The sequence below is a fragment of the Sturnira hondurensis genome, unplaced genomic scaffold, assembly GCF_014824575.4.
Source record: "Sturnira hondurensis isolate 20B ecotype Veracruz unplaced genomic scaffold, ASM1482457v3 Scaffold0007797, whole genome shotgun sequence".
NCBI lineage: Eukaryota > Metazoa > Chordata > Mammalia > Chiroptera > Phyllostomidae > Sturnira > Sturnira hondurensis.
In genome coordinates this window covers 1,882,222-1,905,706 of record NW_028080428.1, presented here as the reverse complement: position 1 = coordinate 1,905,706, position 23,485 = coordinate 1,882,222, and the positions used below count along the sequence as shown (strand labels likewise).

The following is a 23,485-nucleotide window of genomic DNA, read 5'->3' as shown; positions in this document are numbered from 1 at the left end:
AGAAAACACTCTGTGCAAATGCAAATGAATTTGTTTAAACCTCACAACTGACCTGGATCGCCAGCCACTTGCTACTTCTCTCTAGTCCATGCACATCTAGAAACAGGGACTGTATCTTGTTCAGTTTTGCTGCCCTGGAGCCTTGCAAGCCTTCTGAACATAGAGGGTGTTCCCTATATGCTTGTAAAGAAACTGAAATAATGTAAATAATTTTTTTTGGCCACCTCTTACAAAATTTTATGTGGCAATACCTGTAAAATTTGGTAGGACTGCCCGGCCTTGATTTTTAAAAAGGAACCGACCTGTTGGGAGCAGTTCTCCCCAGTCCTCTCCCCTTCACACCTTCTGCCCACCCAGGAGGAAGCCCCGCCCACTCCGTAGATTCCAAACTAGATTTCCTGGTTCCCACCTTTGCTCCCCAGCTCCCATGTTTTTCACACAGCAACTGAAATTAGAATTTTAAAAACATAAAACATATCTTGTTCCTCCTTTATCTAAATCTCCCACCGCCCCCACAATAACTTCCCGTCTCACTTAGAATGAAATGTAAATACGGCCCGCCCAAAGGCCCCGCCCACCTCTCCCCCTCCCCCTCTCCTGGGCCCTCTCGCACTTTCAGCCCCAGTGATGTCTTTCTGCTTCTCAGACCTGTGGTTTCTGACCTTAGACATTTGCACCGCTGTTTCCTTGGCAGAGAACACTCTTCCTTTGGAAGAGTGAGTGTTTCCTTCCTAACTTTCACGACTTAACGACCTAACTTTCAAATGGCACGTCCCTGAACCCCTCTCAAAGTCGCTTCCTATGGCATCCTTCTTTTCTTTTCACCGGCACTCATCAGAACCTAAAATCCCTGCGGTTATTTCTACATCTGTGCTATTAGCTCCCTCTGCTAGAAGGTAAGGGATCCACTCTGTCTTGTTTGGCACCAGCGTAGGGTCCAGGAGCAAGGCCTGCCCCACAGGCCAGACTTGAATGAGCCACCAAAGTCACCTGCACCGAGGCAAAGTGTGATATGTGGTAACAACGCAAGGAAGGGGCAACGGGGGAGGGGAGGCTCTGGGAAGAAGTCAGCAGTAAAACGTGCTCCTGCCTAACAGGAATATGACACCTGAGATAGAGAGCTCATCTGTCCCCTCTCTGTTACTTTGGTCAGGCCTTTAGAGACATATAATTTTGGTTTTCACATTTAAGAAGAGATGTCAGAACTGGGTTGATTTCAGAAAAAGGACAATTTAAATGACTGCGGGCTAGGAAAAACAGAATCTGTGATGGAAGGCCAAATGATTTGGGATCTTCGGCTAGAATAGGCAGGCCAGCCGGTGGCTTCAGGGATGTTTAAAATCGAGTCGTCCTCATTGCCCAGCTGCCGGATGTTGAGGTGGTCAGTTAGGGCAAGTCACACAGCCTTTATTCCCTTACTGTGACAATGCAAGTGGCAGAGAGTCACCGCCTCCCCAGGGTTCCAGTTTTCCCAGTGGACCAGCACCAGGCAAGGATCAGATGACAGGCAGACCAGGAACTGTTTCACTCTCTGGAACCCCTGAATAAAAGGCTCCTGCCTCTTGATGGGCTGTGGACTGGGGGAGAGAGAGTGAGAAGGGCTAGGAATGAAAGGGCTTTGACTGGTCAAAGTTAAGAGAGCGTCTCAGCAGGGGCACCTAGGAAGTGCTTGCGTGGTAACCCCTGGAAGGAGGTGCCTGGGCTCTGAATGCAGGTAGCCGCTGGGCTGCCGTGGGTGGCCTGAGTCCTTGACAGGTACACCCTCCACAGAAATGCAAGCTCGGGCTTGTGGCTGCCTGTGGTCAGCCTGAACATGCAGGATTTTGGCTTAGAGCCGGGATTCTCACCAATCAGAGTCTGTGTCCAACGCCCACATCCTTCCAGGTAAACCACCCTCTACCCATCACGCTCCCACGATCTGGCTCAGGCTTCACCATCTCTGAACCAGTCGGAGTCTCTCTGCCTCTGGGTCTCACATCTTTGACTCACCCTCCACATCTCCGTTTTCTAGAACCCCACAAATGACCTGTCATTCTCTGCCTAAAACGTTTTGGGGTGCTTCACCACCAAATTTGGGGGTCTAATGGCTCCTCCAGCTCCTGGGTCCGCCTGATGGCTCTGATGAGAATGCCTGACTCAGCACCGGCCACTCCTGGTCCTAGACTATGCTTGAAGGACAGACAGGGATCTGTCCTTCAAGCTGCAACTCAAAACTCAAGACCCCTGTCTGTCCTTCAAGCTGCAACTCAAAACTCACCTCCTCCAGGGGTCTCCCAGGCTCTACAGGGCCATAGCACTTTGTACATAATCACGCTCCACTGTCATTGTCTACAAGATCCTGCTCAGCAGGGACATCATCTTTGCAACCTTGTCACACAGGCCTTGCTGAAGAGATGTGGAATGATCAAGTGAATGACAGAAAAAACAACCAACCAAAAAAAACCAACCCCAAAACAAAAACCAATGACTATTCCAAGTTCTGGTTCTTTTCCGTTTCCCCAGTAAGTCCCTAGCCGGCCCCCTCCTACTGACACCTCCTCCCCTCCCACAACCTGAGAGCTAAATTAGCAGAGCAGCAGGGTGTCTGGAACAGTACCTGGGATCCTAGAAGCTGAGGAGGTGTCCAGGGCCCTGGGAGTCCTTCCTGCTGGCATTCTGGAAGAGGAGGGTCCCTGTGGTCACCTGCAGACAGCTTCAGACAGCTGTGCAGTGGCAACCCTCAGCCATCAAGTTAAAAAGCTGAGTTGAAAACATCCACCCTTTCCCCCTGAAAATTACACCCTGGCCTCTTTTCTGATTAAAAACTTTATTTTCAGAAGCAGAACTGTTTTTAACAGAGTTCAAGGCATTGACCTGTCTGCGAAGCCCCAATTTCACCTACCCAAGTCCCAGCCTCCCTGGAGGTCCAGAAACTGCCAAGCCTAGGGCTCCGATAACTTAGACTTGTTCTCGGGACTTGTCCCGCTTCCACGCCATTCACAAAAGCTCCATTTCCACCGGAAAGAGACCAGCTTCCCACCTGCCTTCTGTGACAGGGCGTTTCCATGGGAAACAGACAGGAGGGGGCTCTGGCAAGGAGCAGGCACCCTTCACAGGCAGCAGAGCCGCTCAACTTCCTCCTCACAGGCATAGAATTTTTCAAATAGCTCAGGGGAGGTGCCATTGCACTCAAACCACCTCCGCAGTGTGCCCAGGGCCCGGAGGACATCAGCTCTGGTGGGCAGGGACTCACAGCCATCCTCTCCAACCCCCTCCTCATCTTCGGTACCCATCTCCTCTTTGCACACCCTAGATGCGGCCTCCTCACCCTCCAGGTCCACAAAGCGGGAGAACTCCTCAAAGCTCAGCCCACCAGGGACAGGCGGCATTTCAGAGGCTTGGTCCGAGGACAGGGGCATTTTGCAGGGAGCCGGCCCTTCCTGAAGGAAGCTGCTTACAATGAACTGGGGAGGCACCTTGGCCCAGGCCGCTGCCGCCATGTGCAGTGTGTCCAGCACTGTGATGCCTGCCCCGGCCTCAGCCAGCGATGTGCCGGCCCTCTTGCTCTGGACAGCTGCCAGCTTGCCCAGCAGACGGTGCCGGTAATGAGCCTTAAAGGCCCGGATCACAGAGCTGGGCAGAGAAGGTGTGGCACTAGTGGTGGAAAGAGGCAGGAGCCTCACATGGCAGAGCCCAGGCAGGCCTGCCAACTCCTCCATCACTTGGGCAGCCAGCAGCAAGGCTACCTGTCGGCCCTGCCTCCCCATGTCCCGGTCAAACTGTGCCAGCCACTCTGACCAGGGGATGCCCACGTCAGGGTGGTAGGAGGCAGGCAGAGCCGCACTGCTGACCCCAAAGAAGCAGCTGGGTACAGCCTGGAGCCCACTGACCAGTACCCGCCGCTTCTCTGTGCCCCTGCTATTGGCACACAGCAACACCTGCACTTGATCACCTGCGCCTACTCTGCCAGGCACTGCTCGATACAACAAGGGCACTTCAGCACAGCCAAACACATCCTCCGGGGAGAAGTCCTTCAGGGAGAGAGGCAGCTGGGTCTGGGACGTGAGGCCTGGGGGAGGTGGCTCAGGGGGGAACAGAGGTGCTAGTACATGACGGGCCCCAAAGCCCACATTGTTTCGGCGTTTCCAGCGGACCAACCAGCCAATGCTGGGCACAAAATCCTGGCCCAAGATGTCGGCCAGCTCCTTGGCTTTGTGGAGCAGCATGGGCCCCGTCACATCCCATGCCTTGGCCCGGGCGATGTGGTACCAGCAAAGCAGAGCCTCGTCGATGCTGCTGTACTTGGACTCCCGCTTGCGCTTGCGCTCGCGGTTGGCGGTGCCGCTGCACCAGTCTGCCAGCAGCTTCTCCTTGTTCTTGCAGATGCGTGAGATCTGGGGCTGGGAGACCTGGAAGCGCCGGGCCACCTCTGACTGGGACATCTTGGATTCATCCAGGAGTTCCAGCACCTGGATCTTCTCAGCCAGGGATAGAGCGTGAAGCTTCTTCTTGCTGCTCAGCTCCATGGTTTCTCCGGGGCACCTGTACGGGAGAAAACAGTGACAAGGGGTCAGAGCGCTGGGGCCACCTGGCACAGGACAGGAGCACTGTGAGGAAGAGAATCTATGAGCAAAGGGAAATCAGCTGGTATGTGGGAGAGACCAGGGGGCATGGGATCACCTGGGGAAGGGTGAGAGGGCTGCCCTGAAGGAGGAAGGGAAATGGCTAGACCTATCAGAAGGAATGCCAGAACAGAGCTGGAGGGGAGGTGGCTCCCTGGTCAGAAGGAGAGGGGAGTCTGGGCAGGGCTTTGGCATAGTTGGGGGAGACTATGAATAGAGCCCAGGGGACAGCTGCATAGACAGCAAAAGAGTTTAGATGGGGGAGGACATGAGGCTGGGGCTGAGTGGCGCTAGCTAGGGATAATCAGTGCTCCAGGAGGAGAAACGGGATGATGACCTGGGTTGGATTTAGATGAAGCTCTTAGAAGATGGGGCGGTGGGGTGGATGAACTGAGTCGAGGTGACAGGTGTACAGACGACAAAGAGGGATGGGGGCTGAAGGAGCGAATCTAATTTGGGGCTGGGTTCTCAGGAGGTAAAGTGGGGCGGGGTTCAGGTCTAGAGAGTAAATGGGAGCACAAAGCCTAGAAGGCAGGTGCACAAGCGACAGAGGACAAGAAGGGTGAGTAGGCCATGGGTAGCATGAGGGGCAGGGTGTCTCTAGCAGGTAAGGTGGTGGCCTGGGACGGGTATCAGAGTGCAGGCAAGAGCGCCAGGGACCCAGGCGGGCCAGGAGCCGGGCTCCACAACCTGGTGAGCTTCTGCCCATCTAGACGCGGGGTCCGTCCTTGGGGTGGACCCGGGAGCTTCCCGCCGGGCCTCCCCGCCTTGCGGCCTTCTGCTCCGCACCCACCTCAGGCGCTCGTCCCGCAGCTCCCGCCCTGCCTTGGCCTGTCTCCCGAGTCCTGGTCCGGGTGGCAAAGGGAGAGTAGGGGAGAGAACGGCGCCAGGACCCGAAGCGCAGAGTGGGCCGAGGGGCTGCGCTGACGGTGGGCGGCGGGTGCGCGCACAGCAGGGCACCAAGCGCGCCTCCCACTCCGGCTCTCTCCTGGCTGGGAACCTACGGTGCAGCTGCTGGGCTCCCACCTTAAGCCTCGGACCAATCATATTTGCCCTCAGCTGATCGGTCCCGCCCCCACCTAAGTCTCATTGGACATCGCAGAAGGGGCGGTCCGTCGAGCCTTCTGGGAGGCGGGGCTTCCAGAGCGCTTGGGAGCCGTGTGAGACCCAGAACCTGGCCAGAGTCTGATCCTGAGCGGCGCCCCTAGCACCTGGGGACCCGAGGTTGGGGCAGCGTGGGGACCAGAGAGCAGATCTGGTGTCCCAAGACCTTTCTGGCCTCAGCTTCCTCATTTACCAAATAGGGTTAATGCCCCTCATGAAGTGGTTTTGAGAAAATGGAAGCAAGCAGTTATGCTACACAAAAGCCCTTACCATGGACAGCGCTGGCCTCCACTCGCAATCCGGCTATGGAGAAACTGGGGCCAGTTCTGATTAAGGGCAAGTAAGGACTAATTTTTGCCAGTTTGGTAACAGAATGCAGGTTTGGCTTACAAAGCCAACACTGGAGAGGCAGGTGCTGGTGTAAAGGAAAGTGGTTTATTCAGGTGCTGGCAACCTGGAAGACGAGGGACCCTTCTGGAAGCCCATCTCAACATCCCATGCGTCCTGCCTAGTTTACACAGGAAAACCGTGAGAATGGGGAAACTAAGGAACTGCGACGTGCAGTTTCTCAGTTCTGCTCTTGGGTGGCTTCCGTGTTACCTCCTGCACGCGTCACCATTCGCAGTTTCACTGCTGGTATCAGGGAACAGGACGTGCCGGCAGCATTTCTGCTGGTTCTGATGCTTGCCCAGTTCCTTGTGGTCAGGGCCATATCTTGGTTAACCAGGAGCTGCAACTGCTGACGTCTATAAAATACTTACAAGGGAAGCTTCAATCATGAATCATGAAACTTCTATGAGTTTGTTAGTACAGCCTATTCTGTAATTACCATGTGATTAGTACATTGTTTACTTCACTCACTGTTACAATTTTGATATCCGTTGGCAAGATTCGTTTCTAAACCCAAGACGCAATAATCACTCCCTTCCTTAGTAACCTTCAGTTCTATCTGTTCTATGCAATCACACGCAAACATCCCAGCCTGGGGTCCACGGCTCCCCACACCGTTTCATCTGCTTTCCCGCCTCGTCTCATTCATCCCTTCACAGCTCTGACTGGAAGACCTGACTGAGGATCTGAGTCCCCACCTCTCCGCCTTTCTCACAGGCTTCCCCACTGAGTCCTGCCCCCATTGGCCTTGTGTTCCAGCCTAAATGCCTAACATTCTCATTTTTACATTTCTTTTCTGGCCCTTGGACTACTCAGCCACAAAGGATCATTGCTTCACTCCCTGCACCCGTCCTACTTCCGTGTGAAAGCATGAGGACGGAGGCTGCGTTCTTTTCCTAAGACAATTCCCAACCCAGAGCCGACCCCAGACTCCCGTGTTGCTTACTGAGGACGATGGCCCAGGACGCTGCCTTCCATTACATAACAGTGGCTTTCAAGCCTGTTCCAGAAAAGCTTAAAGATACTTTGAGGGTTCATACCTGATTTAAAATATTAAAATTTTAATAACTTCAGAACACACATGCATGTGGGATACATTAAGGTCCACTGTGGAAGCTGTCCATGTTGGCTGCAGGGAAAGAAAGCTCATTTTTGTGCACATAGCCATGCCCAAAGGAAGGCTGCAGGCTTACACTGTGGCCAAGTTCACGCACACTGCGCTGAAAATGAAGATGCTGGGCACGCACGGTTGAGGTGCCTCAGCTCTCCATGCTCATTACTCACACAAAAACCCTTCATGTGTCCCATTGTGATGCCATTAGTTTTCCTGTCATTCTCTTTAATACTGAAGTAAGTTTCTGGGCCCATTTTAAGTATCTCAAATTCCAAGGTCAACTATTATATATGTTTAGATGAATTTCCTCCAAAGCAACCAAAATACTGAAATACAAAGGATGCTAAAGTAGACTTTAAATTTTGTATTAATTAAAACTTCATTGTTTTTTATATCAAGGAACTGTTATAATCTGCTTTACAGATTGGGGATCAGCAAGAATTTTAATTTGGGAAAGAAAGCTGTATTTTACAACATTTAAAAACCACTGTAAGGTAGTTTTAGAATGAAGTGGACTTCATAACCAGGAAAGGGAGTCAGAAGATAAATCATCCAGCAAATGGCTCTGTGTAAAAACGTTTATTTGTACTAATGTTTAGAATACAGGAAATAAAGAAAGAAAAAAAAGACACAACTCCAAAGTGACGGTGAATTAGGGCCTGCCCAAGGCCAATGGGAAGGCCACTCCAGGGTGTCCTGGCATGGAGGGTCCCTCCCACTACTTAAAGTGTCACCAGGCAGAAAACTGAGGAATCGGGGTGTGAAGACCTTACCAGCTGCTAGTGAGCGTGCAAGGGAAGAAAGGGGGTCTATGTGGTTTCCCCATGAACCTGGAGCCAGGATAGGAGGCAGAGCAGGAGGCAGAGGCTCCCAATTCAGTTAAGGGCAGGAGCTGAATACCCAGGTCTAGGAAGAACAAAAAGGGGATTTTGGAGGTAGGCTTTTTCATCGAGTTAAAAAACAGGCACATTGTCTGACATCTCCCGGTAACCCCCCCAAGCGGCTGGCCTGGCCCCCTGATTTCCCTCTCCCCACAAAACCAAAGGGAACAAGGAAGGGAGGCAGAAGATGGGAAATCCCGAGGGTGAGGAACGCTGCAGTCACCGGAGACCGCCTGTAAGTGAGCCAGGTGAGCTCAAGAAGAATCAGGGTGAAGCTGCTACTCCCTCTGGGGTGGGACAGAGCAGAGCCCAGAGGGTGACCAAGAGCATCCTGGCTTAGGCAAAGGATCCTGGGTAGCAGGGACAGTGGGCCACAGAGAACCACCCTGGGGGAAGGAAGTGGTGAGGCTAAGCAGCAGGAAGGGCATGGAAAGCTCCTTGCAAGCGCATCTGCGGTTTGCTCAGTTGCTCGCTCCCAGCTACTTCTGGTAGAGCCTGGCCTGGTTTGCCTCTGGGGGAAAGAAAACCCCGGGGACCAGTGTGGAAGTAAAGCTCAGAGAGAAGTGAGCTATTCCCCTACTCGTTCTCAGTGGACACTGTTTGATCCCTGTGATGGCCAGGGCTCAAGGCAGGCAGAGTGAATGCACTTCAAGGAGAGCCATGAGAAGCCGGGCCCCAGGTACGCCTTAGGGCAGTACACTGCTCCGTTCTCCCTGAGGGCCTGGGGCCAGAGGCAGTCAGAGCTGCCACCTCAGTTTACTGTTGCCAGAGGCAGGTTGGCAGGGCCACCCCCAGTTCTCTGGACTTGTGAAAGAGAGGAGGAAGGAAAAGGTGGCCATGAAAAACAAGAGAGGAGAAAACAGCCCTAGATGGATGGGGGTGGGGACATGGGGTAGGGGGCAGGGGACAGGGGGAGTGGCCACATCAAGAGGAATTCTGGTTCTGGTAGATGGAGGCTTTCTCCTTCAGCAGGTCCAGACACAAGTGGCAGCTCCAACTTCCTGCAGAAAGGCGTAATGGGGTTAGGATGGGTCCCACACGATCCTAATCTGCTGTCCTTCCAACCCTCACACATCACCTCTAGTAACAGGATCACCATTGGCTACAGGAAGGTGGGAGGCATTCTGCAGTAGCAGTTTCATAGTAATCCTGAGCTTGGAGAAACTTCTAGGGCTTCAAGTATCAAGAATAATAATTCTCAATGGAGACAAAATAAATATTCACCTGGAGGACTATTTCACCTGGAGAATACAGATCCCCAGACCCTCTTGGCCCTATTAAACCAGAATGTCTAGGAAGAAGGCCTGGGCAGATAGAAAAAAAATTTTTTTAAAGATTTCATTTATTTATTTTTAAAGAGGGGAAGGGAGGGAGAAAGAGAGGGAGAGAAACATCAATGTGTGATTGCCTGTCAATGTGTGGTACCCCCCCCACTGGGGACCTGGCCCACAAGCCAGGCATGTTCCCTGACTGGGAATTGAACCAGTGACCCTTTGGTTCACAGACTGGCACTCAATCCACTGAGCCACACACACCAGGCAGGGCAGATACTCCTACTTTTTTGTTTTGAGAAACAGAATTAGCCCCTAATGTCTTGAAATTACAAGCATAATTGTACATATATGTATTTAGACATTATTCTGAGAAAGAACCCACAGCTTTTACCAGCTGTTCAGAAAGACAAGTGGCTCTCAGATGCGTGACGGTCCTTCCTACCCCAAAGGCCCACGTGCAGGGAAGGGCCGACAGGCTTTTCGGCAAACAGTCAGACAGGATGTTCAATATTTTAGGCTATGTGAGCCTCAAACACTATTGGTTCCCTTTTAAAAAAATATTTTATTTATTCATTTTTAGAAAGAGGGGAAGAGCAGGAGAAAGGGAGAGAAATATCAATGCATGCTTGCCTCTCGTGTGTCCCCTGCTGGGAAATGGCCTGCAACCCAGGCATGTGCCCTGACTGGGAATCGAATCGGCGACCCTTTGGTTAGCAGCCTGTGCTCAATCCACTGACTGGTTACTTTTTCTTTTTTTTCGTAAATTCCCTTTAAAAATGTGAAAACTGCCCTGACTAGTGCAGCTCAGTTGGGTGACACGTGATCCCACATGCCAGGTCCCAGGTTTGATCTCCAGTCAGGGCAAAGCCTAGACTGTGGTTTCAGTTCCCAGTTGGGGCACATGCTAGAGGCAACCAATCACTATTTCTCTCTCACATAGATGATTCTCTCTCCCTCCTCTCCCTTCTCTCTAAAATCAATAACCATGTCCTCTGGTGAGGATTAAAAAAAATTAAGAGCCCTGGCTGGTATGGCTCAGCAGATTGAGTGCCGGTCTGCAAACCAACAGTCACCAGTTCGATTCCCAGTCAGGGCACGTGCCTGGGTTGCAGGCCAGGTCCCCAGTAGGGGGCGCATAAGAGGCAACCACTCATTGATGTTTCTCTCCTTTCCTCTTCCCTTCTCTATAAATAAATGAATAAAATATTTTTTAGAAATTAGAAAAAAGGTGGGGGGGTGGGATGGGATGGGAGTAATAGACAGAAAACTGTACTTGAAAAATAATTAAATAAAAAAATTGGAGGAAAAAAATACATATAAACACACACACACAAAAATAAAGTTCCTACACCAAAATTAAAAAAAAATTAGAAAAAAGGGACAAAGCAAAGAAGACATTTAACGTGAAAATCATTCTTAGCTTGAGCCGTATAAACTAGCTGCAGCTGGATTTGGCGGAGGTATAATTTGCCAACCTCTAACCTACGCCCTCTGGTGGCTTCTTAGGGCCCCCCGAGCTGCCTCCACGCCTTCAATATCTGACAGCACTTCAAAAGGAGAGCCCTTCTACAGTTAATGTAGAATTTTATCTGTAAACTGGTATTTTTATGGTTAATAGTTCTGTGTTTCACATCCTCCTAAGCTCCCCACTTTCTGTAAAGCAGGGGTTTAGTGCAGAACTTTGGCTGGAAGGGGACTTGTAGAGAGGCAGCCACTTTTTGGTGCCACGAATGGTTTTTTCAAGTTCCCACAACCGTGGAGCATTACAAGCAAACTATTCAAGCTTCAGGTTCAACTCCTTTCCAGACTGGGCAGAAATGAACACTCGAATTTGTCAAGTTCAAACAGCTGACAACCAAACCGTTACTTCAGACAAGCTATCAAGTTAGTTTCCTGGACTGAATGAAGGCAAACAATTCACTACTTCTGGTAACTGTTCTCTGCTCAGTATCTGCTTTCACTTGGGCTGCTGGTATTCCTTCTGTGTTTACAAATTCATCTGATGATAACAGGCAAGCATTAGACCTTGAAGTTGAAGTATTCTAGACTGAGTGAAGACAGAGTGCCGACTCCCTAACTTGGAAAGATAAATCACTGATAAGAGAACTCATTTACTAGACAGGTGATAGTCCAAGTTACTACTAACTGTTCTGAGTAAGCAACCCAGACAACCTACCTTCAGGAGGCTCAGACATGGACGGAGTAAGACAGTACATGTGGTAGCCACGATCGCAGTCATCACAGAACAGCAGCTGGTCCTGGAGAGGGCAGGATGCAAGAGGCAGGGGGCAGTAAATGAGTAACAGGCTGATTAGCATGAAGGAGGACTGCCATAGACAGTGCTGCTACTGCCAAGAGGGGTGAGACAGGAGGCAAAACAGACGTGGGCATCTCCGTACAGAGAACCACTGCTGTCCATCTCTACACTACCAGCTGCCTAACTGACCTCATGGTCTCCAGAGTGTCCTCTACAATCTGTTCTCCACGAAGTAGCAAAAGTTATCTTAATAAAACAAACATAGGCCACATCACTGCCCTGATTAAACCCAGACCTGTGGTCTTGCCTTCCAATCTCATCTTCTACCCTGTTTTCCCAATGCAGGAATGATCCGCCCAGCCACACTGGCCGTAATACACCTGGCTTGTTGGCCTTAGGTCTTTGCACTTGCTGCTCCTTTCCTGGGAATGCTCCACCTCCAGGTCTTCTTGGACAGCTCCTTTGTATCATCCAAACCTCAACACCAACATCATCTCCCCGGAAAAGCCATCTCTGACTGTCCAAATCAGCTGATTACTCTCTGTCACACTACTGGTTTCATTTTCTTCAGGCACAGCATAAAATGCCACCCATTTCTTTGCTTATTGCTTATTTCCTCAAGATTGTAAATCCCACGAAAGCGAGGACCTTGTTTGGCTTGTCTTGGGGTCCTCAGTGCCCAGCACAGCGTCTGACACCAGGCAGACTTCCCACAAACACCTGCCAAATGAAGTTCCACCTGGGGTGCTGGGGAGGGACATGTATGAGGGGGTCTTGCTCCCTTTTAAAAGAAAGCTCACTTAAGAGGGAACGGGGGGAAAAACAGTAAAAGCTGAGGAGCATGCCGGGAGGGCAGGGACACGCACGTCATTCTCGGAGGTGCCACAGATGTTGCAGCACTTGCACTCGATGCACTGCCAGCGGTAGGTCTTCACTGCCGCCATCATCACGGGGGTGAACTGCAGGCAAGACGGATGCCCTGTGGGGGGCGGGGGCAGGTGAAACAGGCAGCCAGAAATGGGGGAGAGGTGAGGTGACCCGGTTGACTGTGACAGCCACTGGATGTCGGCAAGCCAAGAACCCCCTGCGGACTGGATGCTGACCGTGGCAGCCCTTCCCCGGGGTCGGAAGTACCTGAGCGACCGCAGTCAGAACACGACACTAGCTCCTCAGGTTGTCCTGTCTTCTTGTTGATCTTCGAGTCCCCCAGGCAGAAGTCACAGTAATTGTTGGGCAGTGCCAATCCATCGGGACCCTTCTTGGCTACAGGGAGAAAGAAAGAACTTTGATGATACCCATGGGGCCTTTGGGCCACCCAACATCCCAGACAAGAGGGTTTTTCATAACCGAGCCGACTCCTACTGGCCCCAACTCTGACACCTCAGCTCACATTTCTGCTCCTCGGACCTCTGGGAGACCGGGGTGGGCGGCTGCGAGTCTTCCTTGTCTTCGCCCTCCTCTTCAGCCAAGTGCGAGTGGGCATAGTGATAACTGAGGCCTGGTCGGTTCTTGTAACGTTTTCCACAAACTGAGTGGAGAGAAGGTTGGGGAGAAAGGTCTTAGGGTCTCAGAGTGCCACATCCCATCCCTCTAGGCTGTGGGGCCCCAGCTGTGCCCCCAGTGGAGGTAACCACCCCCACCCCAACCAACTCTGTTCTGGGACAGGCTGTTAGTGACGGCCACCTCCCCTTGGCCAGGAGCCTCAGGCCCGGGGGCTCTCCAGCTTCCTTGGCTCTCCTCCTCCCTCCCATGGCCACCTCTACTCGTCCGAGTTGGCTGTCTGTGGGGCTGAGCCCTGGCCCCAACACTTGCCCAGGGAATAGTCTGGGGAGGTGCAGGTCAGGAAGAAAAAGAATTGTACGGTTTTACAATTTGGAAGGAAGGAGGGGAACTAAGAAAGATAAGCCAAACTTTTTCCTTCCCCCACCCCAATAAATGTGGAAGGCTCGTGCTATACCATATATACCATAGAGCACATCTCTGCCCAAAGTGGATAAAGCACAGGGCCTGGGTCTCTTGCGGATAACATCTCAGTCGAGTCTGAAGGGTAGTTGGTGCCCAAAGAAATTCAAGGACACTCCCAACCAACCAGCACCCTGCCCAACCCCACTAACCAACAAGGAAAGCAGATCCCACAAGGCATCTTTTACTTTTGAGCAGTGATACCAGTAAGAATAAGGGAGCCAGCAGGAAAGGAACGGGAAAAGGACGGGTGGAGGAAGCGACAGGGTGGTGGGGAATATTAGCTGACCACCAAGTGGCTGTTTTGGGGAGAGGGGAGCAGAGGGATCTGTTGGTAACGGGTTTCTTATAATGCTTTTGAAGCCACCCCACGCAGTGGGCCCGAGCAGCCCGAGCAGCAAATCGGTGGGTGCCGCGTGGTGGTGCAGGCAGCTTCCAGGACTGTGAGGAGTGGCACACACCAGAAGGGCCACTGCTCCTATCCCCGAGCCATTCCAGAGTTTTTTAAACTAGCATCACAGGAAATGAGAAAGGAAGGAGGACCAAGGGAGGTGGGAAAAAGGGATAGGAAAACCAAAAGTCTGAAAAGTTGAGAGAGCTACCTCTCTGGGGCGCTTTCGAGGTATGCTTTTGTTTGAAACTATCTGAAAGACAGAAAGAAAAGTCATGAGAAGAAGGCCTCGATACACTTGAGACAGGAGCAGCAGCAGCAGCAGGAAAGCGGAGCAAACGAGAGAGAGACCCCGGCGGTGATGGTGCTCCCAGGGCGGAGGGACAGAAGTGGGGAGTCAGAGAAAGGGGGAGAAAGAGACATTGAAAAACTTGTCGTTGGATTCCTGGGGCCCTGACAGGACCGGGGCCAGCGGACCTGGGTGCCATCTCTCAAGAGGCTGATTCTGCCTGCTGCAGCTGCCTCCTCACCAGCACCCCCACCCCAGGGGACAGCAGGACTCTCTCCCAGAGCATGCAGGTCCCACCCGTCAGGTAGCAGAGGCCAGGGCCTCCCAGCAGTCTCAGAGGGAACCAGTCAGCAGGAAGGACAAGAGTCCAAGCGTCTTTTACCACTCCGAGCAAGACAGAGCCCTCCCTCCTTTCATCTCCTGAGCAGGAGCTGGGTCCAAGGCCAGGGCTCCCCACCCACTTGGGAGGCACTCACTGTCACAGGCATAGGGTTTATCCCGGTCCTCCAGGATGGAAGCGTCAAGCTTCTTACGGGCACTGCCCACACCTTTACTCTGCCAAAAAAAGAGCAAAAAGATGCTCTTACTAAGGTGACTAGGCCTAAGCAGTTGAACCCTCCTGGAAGTGGCTACTAATCTCACTTGAATCCACCCTGCCCCACGCTGTAGGCAGCACCTCGGCCCCTCACCTTGGATTTCCCCTTGCCCCGACGCTTGGGAGTGTCTTCTTCGTAGTCCTCATCATCGAGATCATCCAGGAAGTCATCCGGTTCCAGGATCCGCTAAGTGGATAGGAGGGTTAGGACAGGCAGAAATACTGTACACCCAAAAGCTCCCCCACAGTGGTGGCAAGGCCACCCAGAACCCCCTCTGTGACCTGGCCCTCCATGCCAGCCTTGCCATTGCTGCCCTTCAACACTCTAGACTCCTGTCCTCCTCCCTTCAATGTTTCGGGCTCCTGCTCCTCTGTGTCACTCCCCCCTGTTCCCCTAGCCCAGAGGGCCTTTCCCACAACCTCCAAGCAGCTGAATCAACTGCCATGTTTCCATACAGCTTTTCCCGATGCCCCAGTGGCCACGCCCAGCCCCGCCTCTGATCTGCTGCCCCAGCAGCACGTTTAGTGGTGGTTCCCTTCCAGCACCTCACTTCCTAGATTTAGAGCTTTGCTGTTTAACTATGTGGCCCTATGAGACATTTTTGTTAACTGCTGTTTCAGCCTCTGTGTATGTGAAATGGGGACCACGGTACCTACTTCACAAGGTTGTATAGACTGGAGAAAATGATGGAAGAGCCTTTAGTACTGTGTCTGGAATATTTTTAGCTCTTATTTTTATGTATAGTTTTATGTGCCTGTTGACAGGAACCACAACTATTTCATCTATGTAACCCCAGGCACCAAAACGCTTTGTGACAAAAGATGAATGAGGGAGAGTCTGTTTTCAGAAGGAGAGGAGCAGGAAGACTGCACGGAACAGTGAAGCCAGTCCGCACCTAGCACTCATTAGGGAATGAAACAGCAGCACCTGGGGCCCTGTCTCCGGGCCCCCAGCTTGCTTCCTTTCTGATTACGGGGTGGCCTCTGAGGAGGAGGAGGAGGCTGCTTTCCCTCAAGGTTCCCTCAGCCAGAGTACTCATCTCGTACCTTCCGTGCTCGACTGTTAGTCACAGGAAACTCGCCCAGGCTGTCATCATCAACTCGGGGATCGGGGGCGCCTCGCTTTTCCAGGGGGTCGGTGCGCAACAGAGCCTCTAAACTACTGCCATCCTGAGAGATCAGCCCCTCCTTCTTCAGGGTCTGGTCTGTGTCTGCAGGCGAGGGCGGGGCGAGGCTCGGCTCAGAAGGGCTGCACATAGACCACTCTGGGTCTACAGTGCTGGGCCAGCCACTGGCCAGCCAGTCTTCTGGTCTCTGGCTACTCAGGAACCGAGACAACCTAATTCGCTCGGCATCATAAATCATCTATTTATGTCTCTTCTATGAGACTGAGTTCTTTAAGGAAAGGAAATCACATCTTAATCACTTTAGTAACTTCATAATCTAGCTTTAGGCCTGGTGTACGACAGGAGATTAGCAGGCCTTTTATCTTGCAACGGGCCATGCCCCTGCTCAGAAAGGGTGTGCTTTACCTGGTTTAATAGAAGGGAAAGAAAGTCTTGGGTCCTCAGGAGGGTGGGCTCGCCGCTTTTTCCGCCAGCGCCGGGCAGGGTAGGAGTACAGCTGCCCAGAGGCTAACCCTGTGGAAGGAAGGGGGAGAGAGAGAAGTCAAGCCCAGTCTAGAAAATAGCCTCACATACTTTCTGGATGAGTAGGCCCACTTGAGTTCTATAGCAAGCGAGGCATATTGGCAGTGCAGGGGGAAATGGGCGAGGGTGGGTGGGACAGTTTATGGAAGAGAAAGATAGATGTAAACTCAGGGGCCTTAACACATAGCTCTGCAGAATGGCAGTAATGGCCTCAGTCCTGCAGAAAACCAAGATTCTGGTATAAATCTGTCTGATTGTTCCTCCTTGGGCTTCTAATCATGGGAAGGCCATATTCATCCATGGGTGGAAAGCAGTAGGAAAACCCCCTCAGCTGGCTCACCCCTAAAATGCAGAAGCTTCTTCCTCCCACGTTCCTGAGCCTGGACCCTCACCTGGACCCCGGTGTCGCTTTTCCATCCAGATATAGCAGTTGCTCTGGGCTACTCCAGTCTGTGAGTCCAAGAAAGGCAGGCGCACGCTGCGCTCAGCACAGAGGCGGGCATTGTAATTGTGGCATTGCTCCATGGCATCTTTGTAGTACTGCTCCCCAAGGCTGCAGTGAAGACAACAATCAGGTGTGTATGCATGTGTTTGCGTGGGGAATCCCTCTCCCTTGCCATCTGCTTCTCTAAAAGGCTCAAGGGACTCGGAGACTGCTGCTTTGGTTGTATCTACCTCCATTCCTGCCTCACCAAGCCCCTTCACCAAGCCATTATGAGAAAGGAATTTTACAAATAAATTACCATCTGGAACACATGATTTCTTCATGTGTCTACTCAGATTTAAGTCTAACCCACAAAGAGGAGAAGAAACTAATACTCACTGTGTGCCTCTCATGAGTCCAAACTCTATGCTACCCAAGATGCTATTTCTCCAAAGAGGATGAAGGGGGGGAAAAAGATGCTATATCTCTTAACTCTCATAACTATGAGAAGCAGAGGTTGCCCTGACTGGTGTAGCTCAGTGGATTGAGCGCGGGCCATGAACCAAAGGGTCGCTAGTTTGATTCCCAGTCAGGGCATATGCCTGGGTTGCCGGCCAGGTCCCCAGTGTGGGCCTCATGAGAGGCAACCACTCATTGATGTTAAAAAGAGAGAGAGAGAAGCAGAGGTTAAGTCTTTTTTATAAAAGAGGAAGAGTTCAACAAGGTCTGGCAGACTTCCTTAGATATAGTTAGAAAACTGTTGTATATCTTTACAATGAAATTCTATGTGGCCATAAAGAAAGAAGCTCTTCATCTATTGATATTAAACAATCTCCAAGAAAATTTAAAAAATAAATAAATAAATAAATAACAAGGTACAGTGTTGAGAAGTGTTATAGGATGCTACCATTTATGGAACAAAGAGGTAGAAAAAAAAAACCTGTAGGAAGGTCTCCAGGAAGAAAAACCCAGGGACTATGAGACTTTTTCTACATGCTCTTTAGTATCTTTTGAACTTTTAACTAGGTACTTACTTGGCCAACTAAGTAAGTTTATGGAAGAGAAAGATAGATATAAACTCAGGGGCCCTGGCTAACACATAGCTCTGCAGAATCGCAGTAACAGGGTCTGGTCTGTGTCTGCAGGCGAGGGCGGGGCGAGGCGAGGCTCAGAAGGGCTGCACACAGACCACTCTGGGTCTACAGTGCTGGGCCAGCCACTGGCCAGCCAGTCTTCTGGTCTCTGGCTACTCAGGAACAGAGACAACCTAATTCGCTTGGCATCATAAATTGTCTGTTTGTGTCTCTTCTATTAGACTGAGTTCTTTAAGGAAAGGAATCACATCTTAATCACTTTAGTAACTTCACAATCTAGTTTTAGGCCTGGTGTACAACACCATTAATCCCAACTAATTAATTCTACATAATTTTACAGTCCATGAAAAACACCTGAAAATACCTGCATTTCCTCGAAGCCTACCCTTTACTGAGTATCACTATACTGATACAAAACCTATTTGTTCAAAGGCTCATCCTAGGCCCTTCTCCATTTTCCATTTTCACACCGTCAAATTACATAGGAAGGAAACTTCTTGGGATCAAAAGACTCCACTCGAAATCTTCATCAAGAGTGAACCTTTAAGGGCTCTGAGAAGCTGGGAAACTGCACAGCGCCAGGGGTCGCCTGGCTGTGAGACACATGTATGTGGGAATGATCTTGTGCTCATCCTTTGCAGCGTCACAAGCACCTTAGCCCTGGAGCTTACACTATAATAACTGATCTTTATATATTTGATCAATCTTAAATAAATAGAGGGCAGAGGTGATTTCTTCCCCACAGTATCCCACTATCCACGAAGGTGTCAGGGGCACCTTAATTTGACTTGGGAGTAAAAAGACCTGGCTTGGCGAAATTCACCAAATAAATGTGGACATTTAGTCAGTCCATGCGGATTCACTCTGTTCCTCTGCTACAGACTGGGATGGTTGGACTAGGTGAGTTCCAACCTATTCTACAAGACGGAGACCCCTAGCATGAGAAGCTGAACAGAGAAAGACTCTGTTGTTTATGTCTGTATCTTGAGCTATGCCAATAAACCCTGCTCTGGAATCCGAGGAAGGCTTTCACTGAGCAGCCGCAACAGATCACTTAGGCACAGCATAGCACGTTCCCAACCACTGGAAAAGACACACCACACACAAGGCAGGGACACCACCAGCCAGCCTGGCTTGACTCCACAAGCCCTAATGACTGTGACTGGAGGCAGGCATAAATCTTGTGCTGAAGAGCGGAGAAAATACAACAGGCTCACACTTGCTTGCCTTTAGGAGGCAGCCATGTCCTCATAACAGAGGAAAATTGGATAAACAAGGCCGAGTGCAGCAGCTCCTTTGTTTCTGCTGACGGGAATTGATACTGACACTGAAGTCAAATGGAAGGAAGGGCCCGATGAGCTGAGAGCTGCAAAGTCAGAGTAAGGAGGCTGCAAACAGTTTGGGCGAGATGGCTGAGAGATGTTTTATAAAAGTTCTTGTGAGTTAAGTGGGGTGAACTGTCTCAGGAGTAAGAGAGCTGAGAATGAAACAGAAGTTGGGGGGAGGGAGGACGTGATGAGGAGAGAGCAAGAAAGAATGAGAGACAGCTCTTAAAAACTTAAGGTTCCTATCACAAGAAATTTCAACTAACATTATTTTCTAGATCTTGTTACCTAACTCAGAAGGTTCCAAAACTAGTGAGCAGCCACAGCTATTCACTCTTATTCTACCCTAGAAAGACACCTCAAACGTGACACCACATTTGGAGGGACAGAGAATTTACAAATAGAAATATTCCTCTCCCAGAACAAGATGCAAATCAGAAAAGATGAGCTAGTAGTCCTGACCCGGATATATAACCTCAGCTCTCAAAGGACTAAGCACACCATGATCAAGAAAAGCCACAGAACAGCATCTTTTCCCAAGGTGAGAATGGTCCTGAAGGAATGAATGCCCCTTCTTTAGGGAGAATTCTGAAGGAAAATGTACCAATTGTGACACAGCCCTCTGCAGCTGGAAGGGAGGGGGAGAGCGTTGGTTTCTGATTACTGGTACTCAGGAGCCAGTGGCTGGTGACCCTCACAACCTCTCTAGTTCTTTAAACAGAAATAAGAAGTCATACTCTACTTAAATGGGCAACCACTCACTTCCAACAGTGCACAAAAGGGTTGTCAATCCTATTTCCCTGAAGAAGTCTTTCAACATAAAAATCTCATTCCGTATAACTCTCAAAATTAGGCAAGTCTGACATTCCCCTAGTATAGTAAGATGTCCAAGGTATTAGCTTTCTTTTTCGGGAAGCATGAAACCTGTGTAAAAACTGCCCTCACCACGGGATGGGGGGCATCAACAAAGAGAAAGGCAGGGAAACAAAGAATATCTGAGTCACGAAGAATAACTATGTAAGTGGCAGATCAACAGCGTCGTTTCTAAATTGAGGAAAATAGCCTGAAGAAGACAGCCAGGGAAACTGGAGTGGGCTGATCAGAGAAAGATGATAATAATGTTGGGAGGCGGGATGGCTGAAAGAGGTAGCAGGACCAAGCTAAAAGTTAAAAAAAAAAAAAAACCCACAAGAGGAGAAGGCACTTAGCTTAATGGAAGTGGGAAAGCACTCTCAAAGAAAAGGCTCCAGGCAGGGGGGAGAAGCAACGTGCCCTTACAAAGGCCCTTGGGAAGAATGAAGCTTCAGCCCACCACAAAGACACAGGAGAAGCTGTGAGTCCCTTAGAACCGCTGGGAAACCTTTACCTCGTCGTCCGATCAAAATCCCAAAGCCCTACCCCGACAACTACACACCTCCCAATTTTCCTACCCCCCACCAAGCCCAGTGAAAAGGAGCCTGCTCTGTCCGCCACGGGGCACGAATCTATTTACAAACTCATTCAGATTCCTCTCCAGGGAGGAGGCGGGGTTCAATCAAGTCCCAAAGCACCTTTCACTCGTAGCTCTCTGGCCGTTCTGCATTCCCCCAACCACCACTAACTTTAACTTCGCTCGAGATCGCCCCAACACAAGGACATTGCCTAGCGCGAAGACAGCCGACCTCGCCGCGCCTAGAGACAGGCAGAGGCGTCCTGGACAGCTTCGTCCAGCTGCGGTGTTTTGACGGCTGGGATTGGCCGGCGCGGAGGTCCTTTCCCCGAAGTTCTTTCTTCCCCGTCTGTGTCTGCTCTTCGATTCCTCCCGACAATAATTTTGGTCTTGGGTCCTGACACCCAAGAGCCCTCACCCCCACGTCACAGAGCTGTTTAGAACAAAACAGTCCCACGGTGCTGAACCCCGCCGGGCTGCCAAGCCTGTTGTTTCGGGGCCGGCCGCAGGAGCCCACGGGGAAAGCTCAATGACCCGGCTCCGCGAGGGCACGGGCCGGTCCCGGGTCCGCCTCGGCCCCGCTCCTCCGGACTGCGGCGCCTCCGGAGCGACCCCGGGACTGTGTGCGTCCTACACCACAAGGGCGCCACACTCTGGAAACCGCAAGCCCGGGGGAGTGCCCTGACCGCACAGCCCCGCAACAGCCCAGGGAGGCTGCCCGTAAGGGGCTCCCGTGTGCCCCCCTCAGGGCCTCCACAAGTTTCCAAAGAAGCGAGACGTCTTCTCTGGAGTCTCCTGTTGCCCTCCCCAGTAGAAGTCGCAATATGGCCTTCCCGGGCACGTTCCTCTTTCGCCTCGGCCTTTCCCGCACCGCCCCCTCCTCCCAGGCCCCTTACAAGACCTCCTGGCCTACGAGAGAAAGAAACGACCACTCACAGCTTCACTACATTTTCCACCACAGCCGCCATCTTCCCTGCTCCTCTCCCTCAAGCCGGCAGGCCCGGAGCCCAGAGCGCGCAAGCGCCGGGACCTAACGGGGTGCCCAGTTTCCTAGTCCCTCTGCGCAGGCGCAGCCCGAGCGCGCGCGCCCTCGAGAACGAGCGTCGGGGAACGAGCTTCGAGCCCGCTCGCGGCGGCCAGGGAGCCGAGCGGCCGGACGCGCAGGCGCCACGGGCGCGGGCGCACGCCCCGAGCCTGCTGCTGGGGTCCCACCCCCTCCACTTGGAGGAGCTGGAGGAGGACGTGAGGGTGTGGCCCGGTAGGAAGGAGAAAGCGAGGTTGGTGGAAATCTGCAGGCCCAGAGATGGGCTAGATGGAGCTCGTTCGTCCTGCTACCTCGCCGACCTTTAACCTTGTGGTTTAACCCTTTGCTCTCACCACAGGCAGGGGGTTTGGTGGGTGGCGGAAGACAAGAGTCGTGCAGAATGCACTTGGGCTGTCAGACGTCACGTCTGACAGGGANAGCCCGAGCGCGCGCGCCCTCGAGAACGAGCGTCGGGGAACGAGCTTCGAGCCCGCTCGCGGCGGCCAGGGAGCCGAGCGGCCGGACGCGCAGGCGCCACGGGCGCGGGCGCACGCCCCGAGCCTGCTGCTGGGGTCCCACCCCCTCCACTTGGAGGAGCTGGAGGAGGACGTGAGGGTGTGGCCCGGTAGGAAGGAGAAAGCGAGGTTGGTGGAAATCTGCAGGCCCAGAGATGGGCTAGATGGAGCTCGTTCGTCCTGCTACCTCGCCGACCTTTAACCTTGTGGTTTAACCCTTTGCTCTCACCACAGGCAGGGGGTTTGGTGGGTGGCGGAAGACAAGAGTCGTGCAGAATGCACTTGGGCTGTCAGACGTGACCATTTTACAGGGAGGACATTAATGCCCAGAACTGGGCAGTTGTTTGACCTACATACTGGGGTCTGACAAGTTACCTCACCTTCTTGCCACCAGACTCAGCCGCCAACTTCAATGGTACCCACCTCTTCCTTGCTTCCTACTCCTATCCAAGCCGCGCCCTCCACTTGGGTTTTGAAGAGCTTTCTTCCTGTGACCTTTCCTCTTTCCACGCCATTCATTTTTGCACTGCTGAATCCGCCAATTCGTGCACATACATGGCTTAATATCCTCATTTTAAAAAAGCAATACCCCCCCTTTTTTAGATTTTATTTATTTATCTTTAGACTGGAAGGGAAGGAGAGGAGAGAAATATCAATGTATGGTTGCCTCTGGTGAGTTCCCTGCTGGGAACTGGCCTGCAACCCAGGCATGTGCCCTGACTGGGAATCAAACCGCGATCGTGTGGTTCGCAGGCCCACGCTCAGTCCACTGAGCTACACCAGCCAGGGTAGCAAAGCCCTTTCTTAAGCCCATATCTGCCTTGGATTATCACCCCATTTCTTTCACCTTTTCATAGCAAATGTTCTGTTTATACTACCAATCTCTGTTGACTTATTTTGAAGTCTAATTTAACAGGGATTTTTTTTCCTGCCAGTACACTTGAAATAGCTCCTAACAAGCTGACCTGACTTCCATTTCAACAGATTTAGGGATCTCTTCTCCTCCCTCAGCAGCCGGTCAGCTCCCAGGACACCAGTGACATTCCTTCCTTTATCAAACTCTGCTCCAGGTTTCTGAGATAGGCACCTGGCTGGCCTATCACATTGTCAGTTCTGTCGGCCTATTTTGCTGCCCTTTTCCACCTATAACTATCAGAGTCCCCAGGA

General features: G+C 51.7%; 2 protein-coding genes across 4 annotated transcripts; both read right to left on the bottom strand.

Moving 5' to 3' along the window:
- Window positions 1-2,789: 2,789 nt before the first annotated feature.
- Window positions 2,790-6,837, bottom strand: TIGD3 (tigger transposable element derived 3). Of its 2 annotated transcripts, none has more exons than XM_037053180.1 (2): window positions 5,395-6,837; window positions 2,790-4,521 (listed from the first exon to the last, which is right to left on the bottom strand). In XM_037053180.1, exons 1-2 carry the CDS (start codon window positions 5,646-5,648, stop codon window positions 3,090-3,092), a joined length of 1,686 nt encoding a protein of 561 aa, XP_036909075.1. In that variant the 5' UTR covers window positions 5,649-6,837; the 3' UTR covers window positions 2,790-3,089. The 2 variants fall into 2 exon arrangements, with proteins under 2 accessions (XP_036909075.1, XP_036909076.1); XM_037053181.1 differs by having other exon boundaries at window positions 6,306-6,837.
- A 936-nt stretch (window positions 6,838-7,773) lies between these two features.
- On the bottom strand, window positions 7,774-21,823 carry DPF2 (double PHD fingers 2). Of its 2 annotated transcripts, XM_037053178.1 has the most exons (12): window positions 21,716-21,747; window positions 16,900-17,060; window positions 16,391-16,498; window positions 15,906-16,069; window positions 14,953-15,045; window positions 14,740-14,818; window positions 14,186-14,227; window positions 13,012-13,149; window positions 12,756-12,884; window positions 12,488-12,600; window positions 11,541-11,622; window positions 7,774-9,091 (listed from the first exon to the last, which is right to left on the bottom strand). In XM_037053178.1, the coding sequence occupies exons 1-12, from the start codon at window positions 21,745-21,747 to the stop codon at window positions 9,015-9,017; spliced, it is 1,218 nt and encodes a 405-aa protein (XP_036909073.1). In that variant the 3' UTR covers window positions 7,774-9,014. The 2 variants fall into 2 exon arrangements, with proteins under 2 accessions (XP_036909073.1, XP_036909074.1); XM_037053179.1 differs by lacking the exon at window positions 14,186-14,227 and having other exon boundaries at window positions 21,716-21,823.
- Window positions 21,824-23,485: the final 1,662 nt, after the last annotated feature.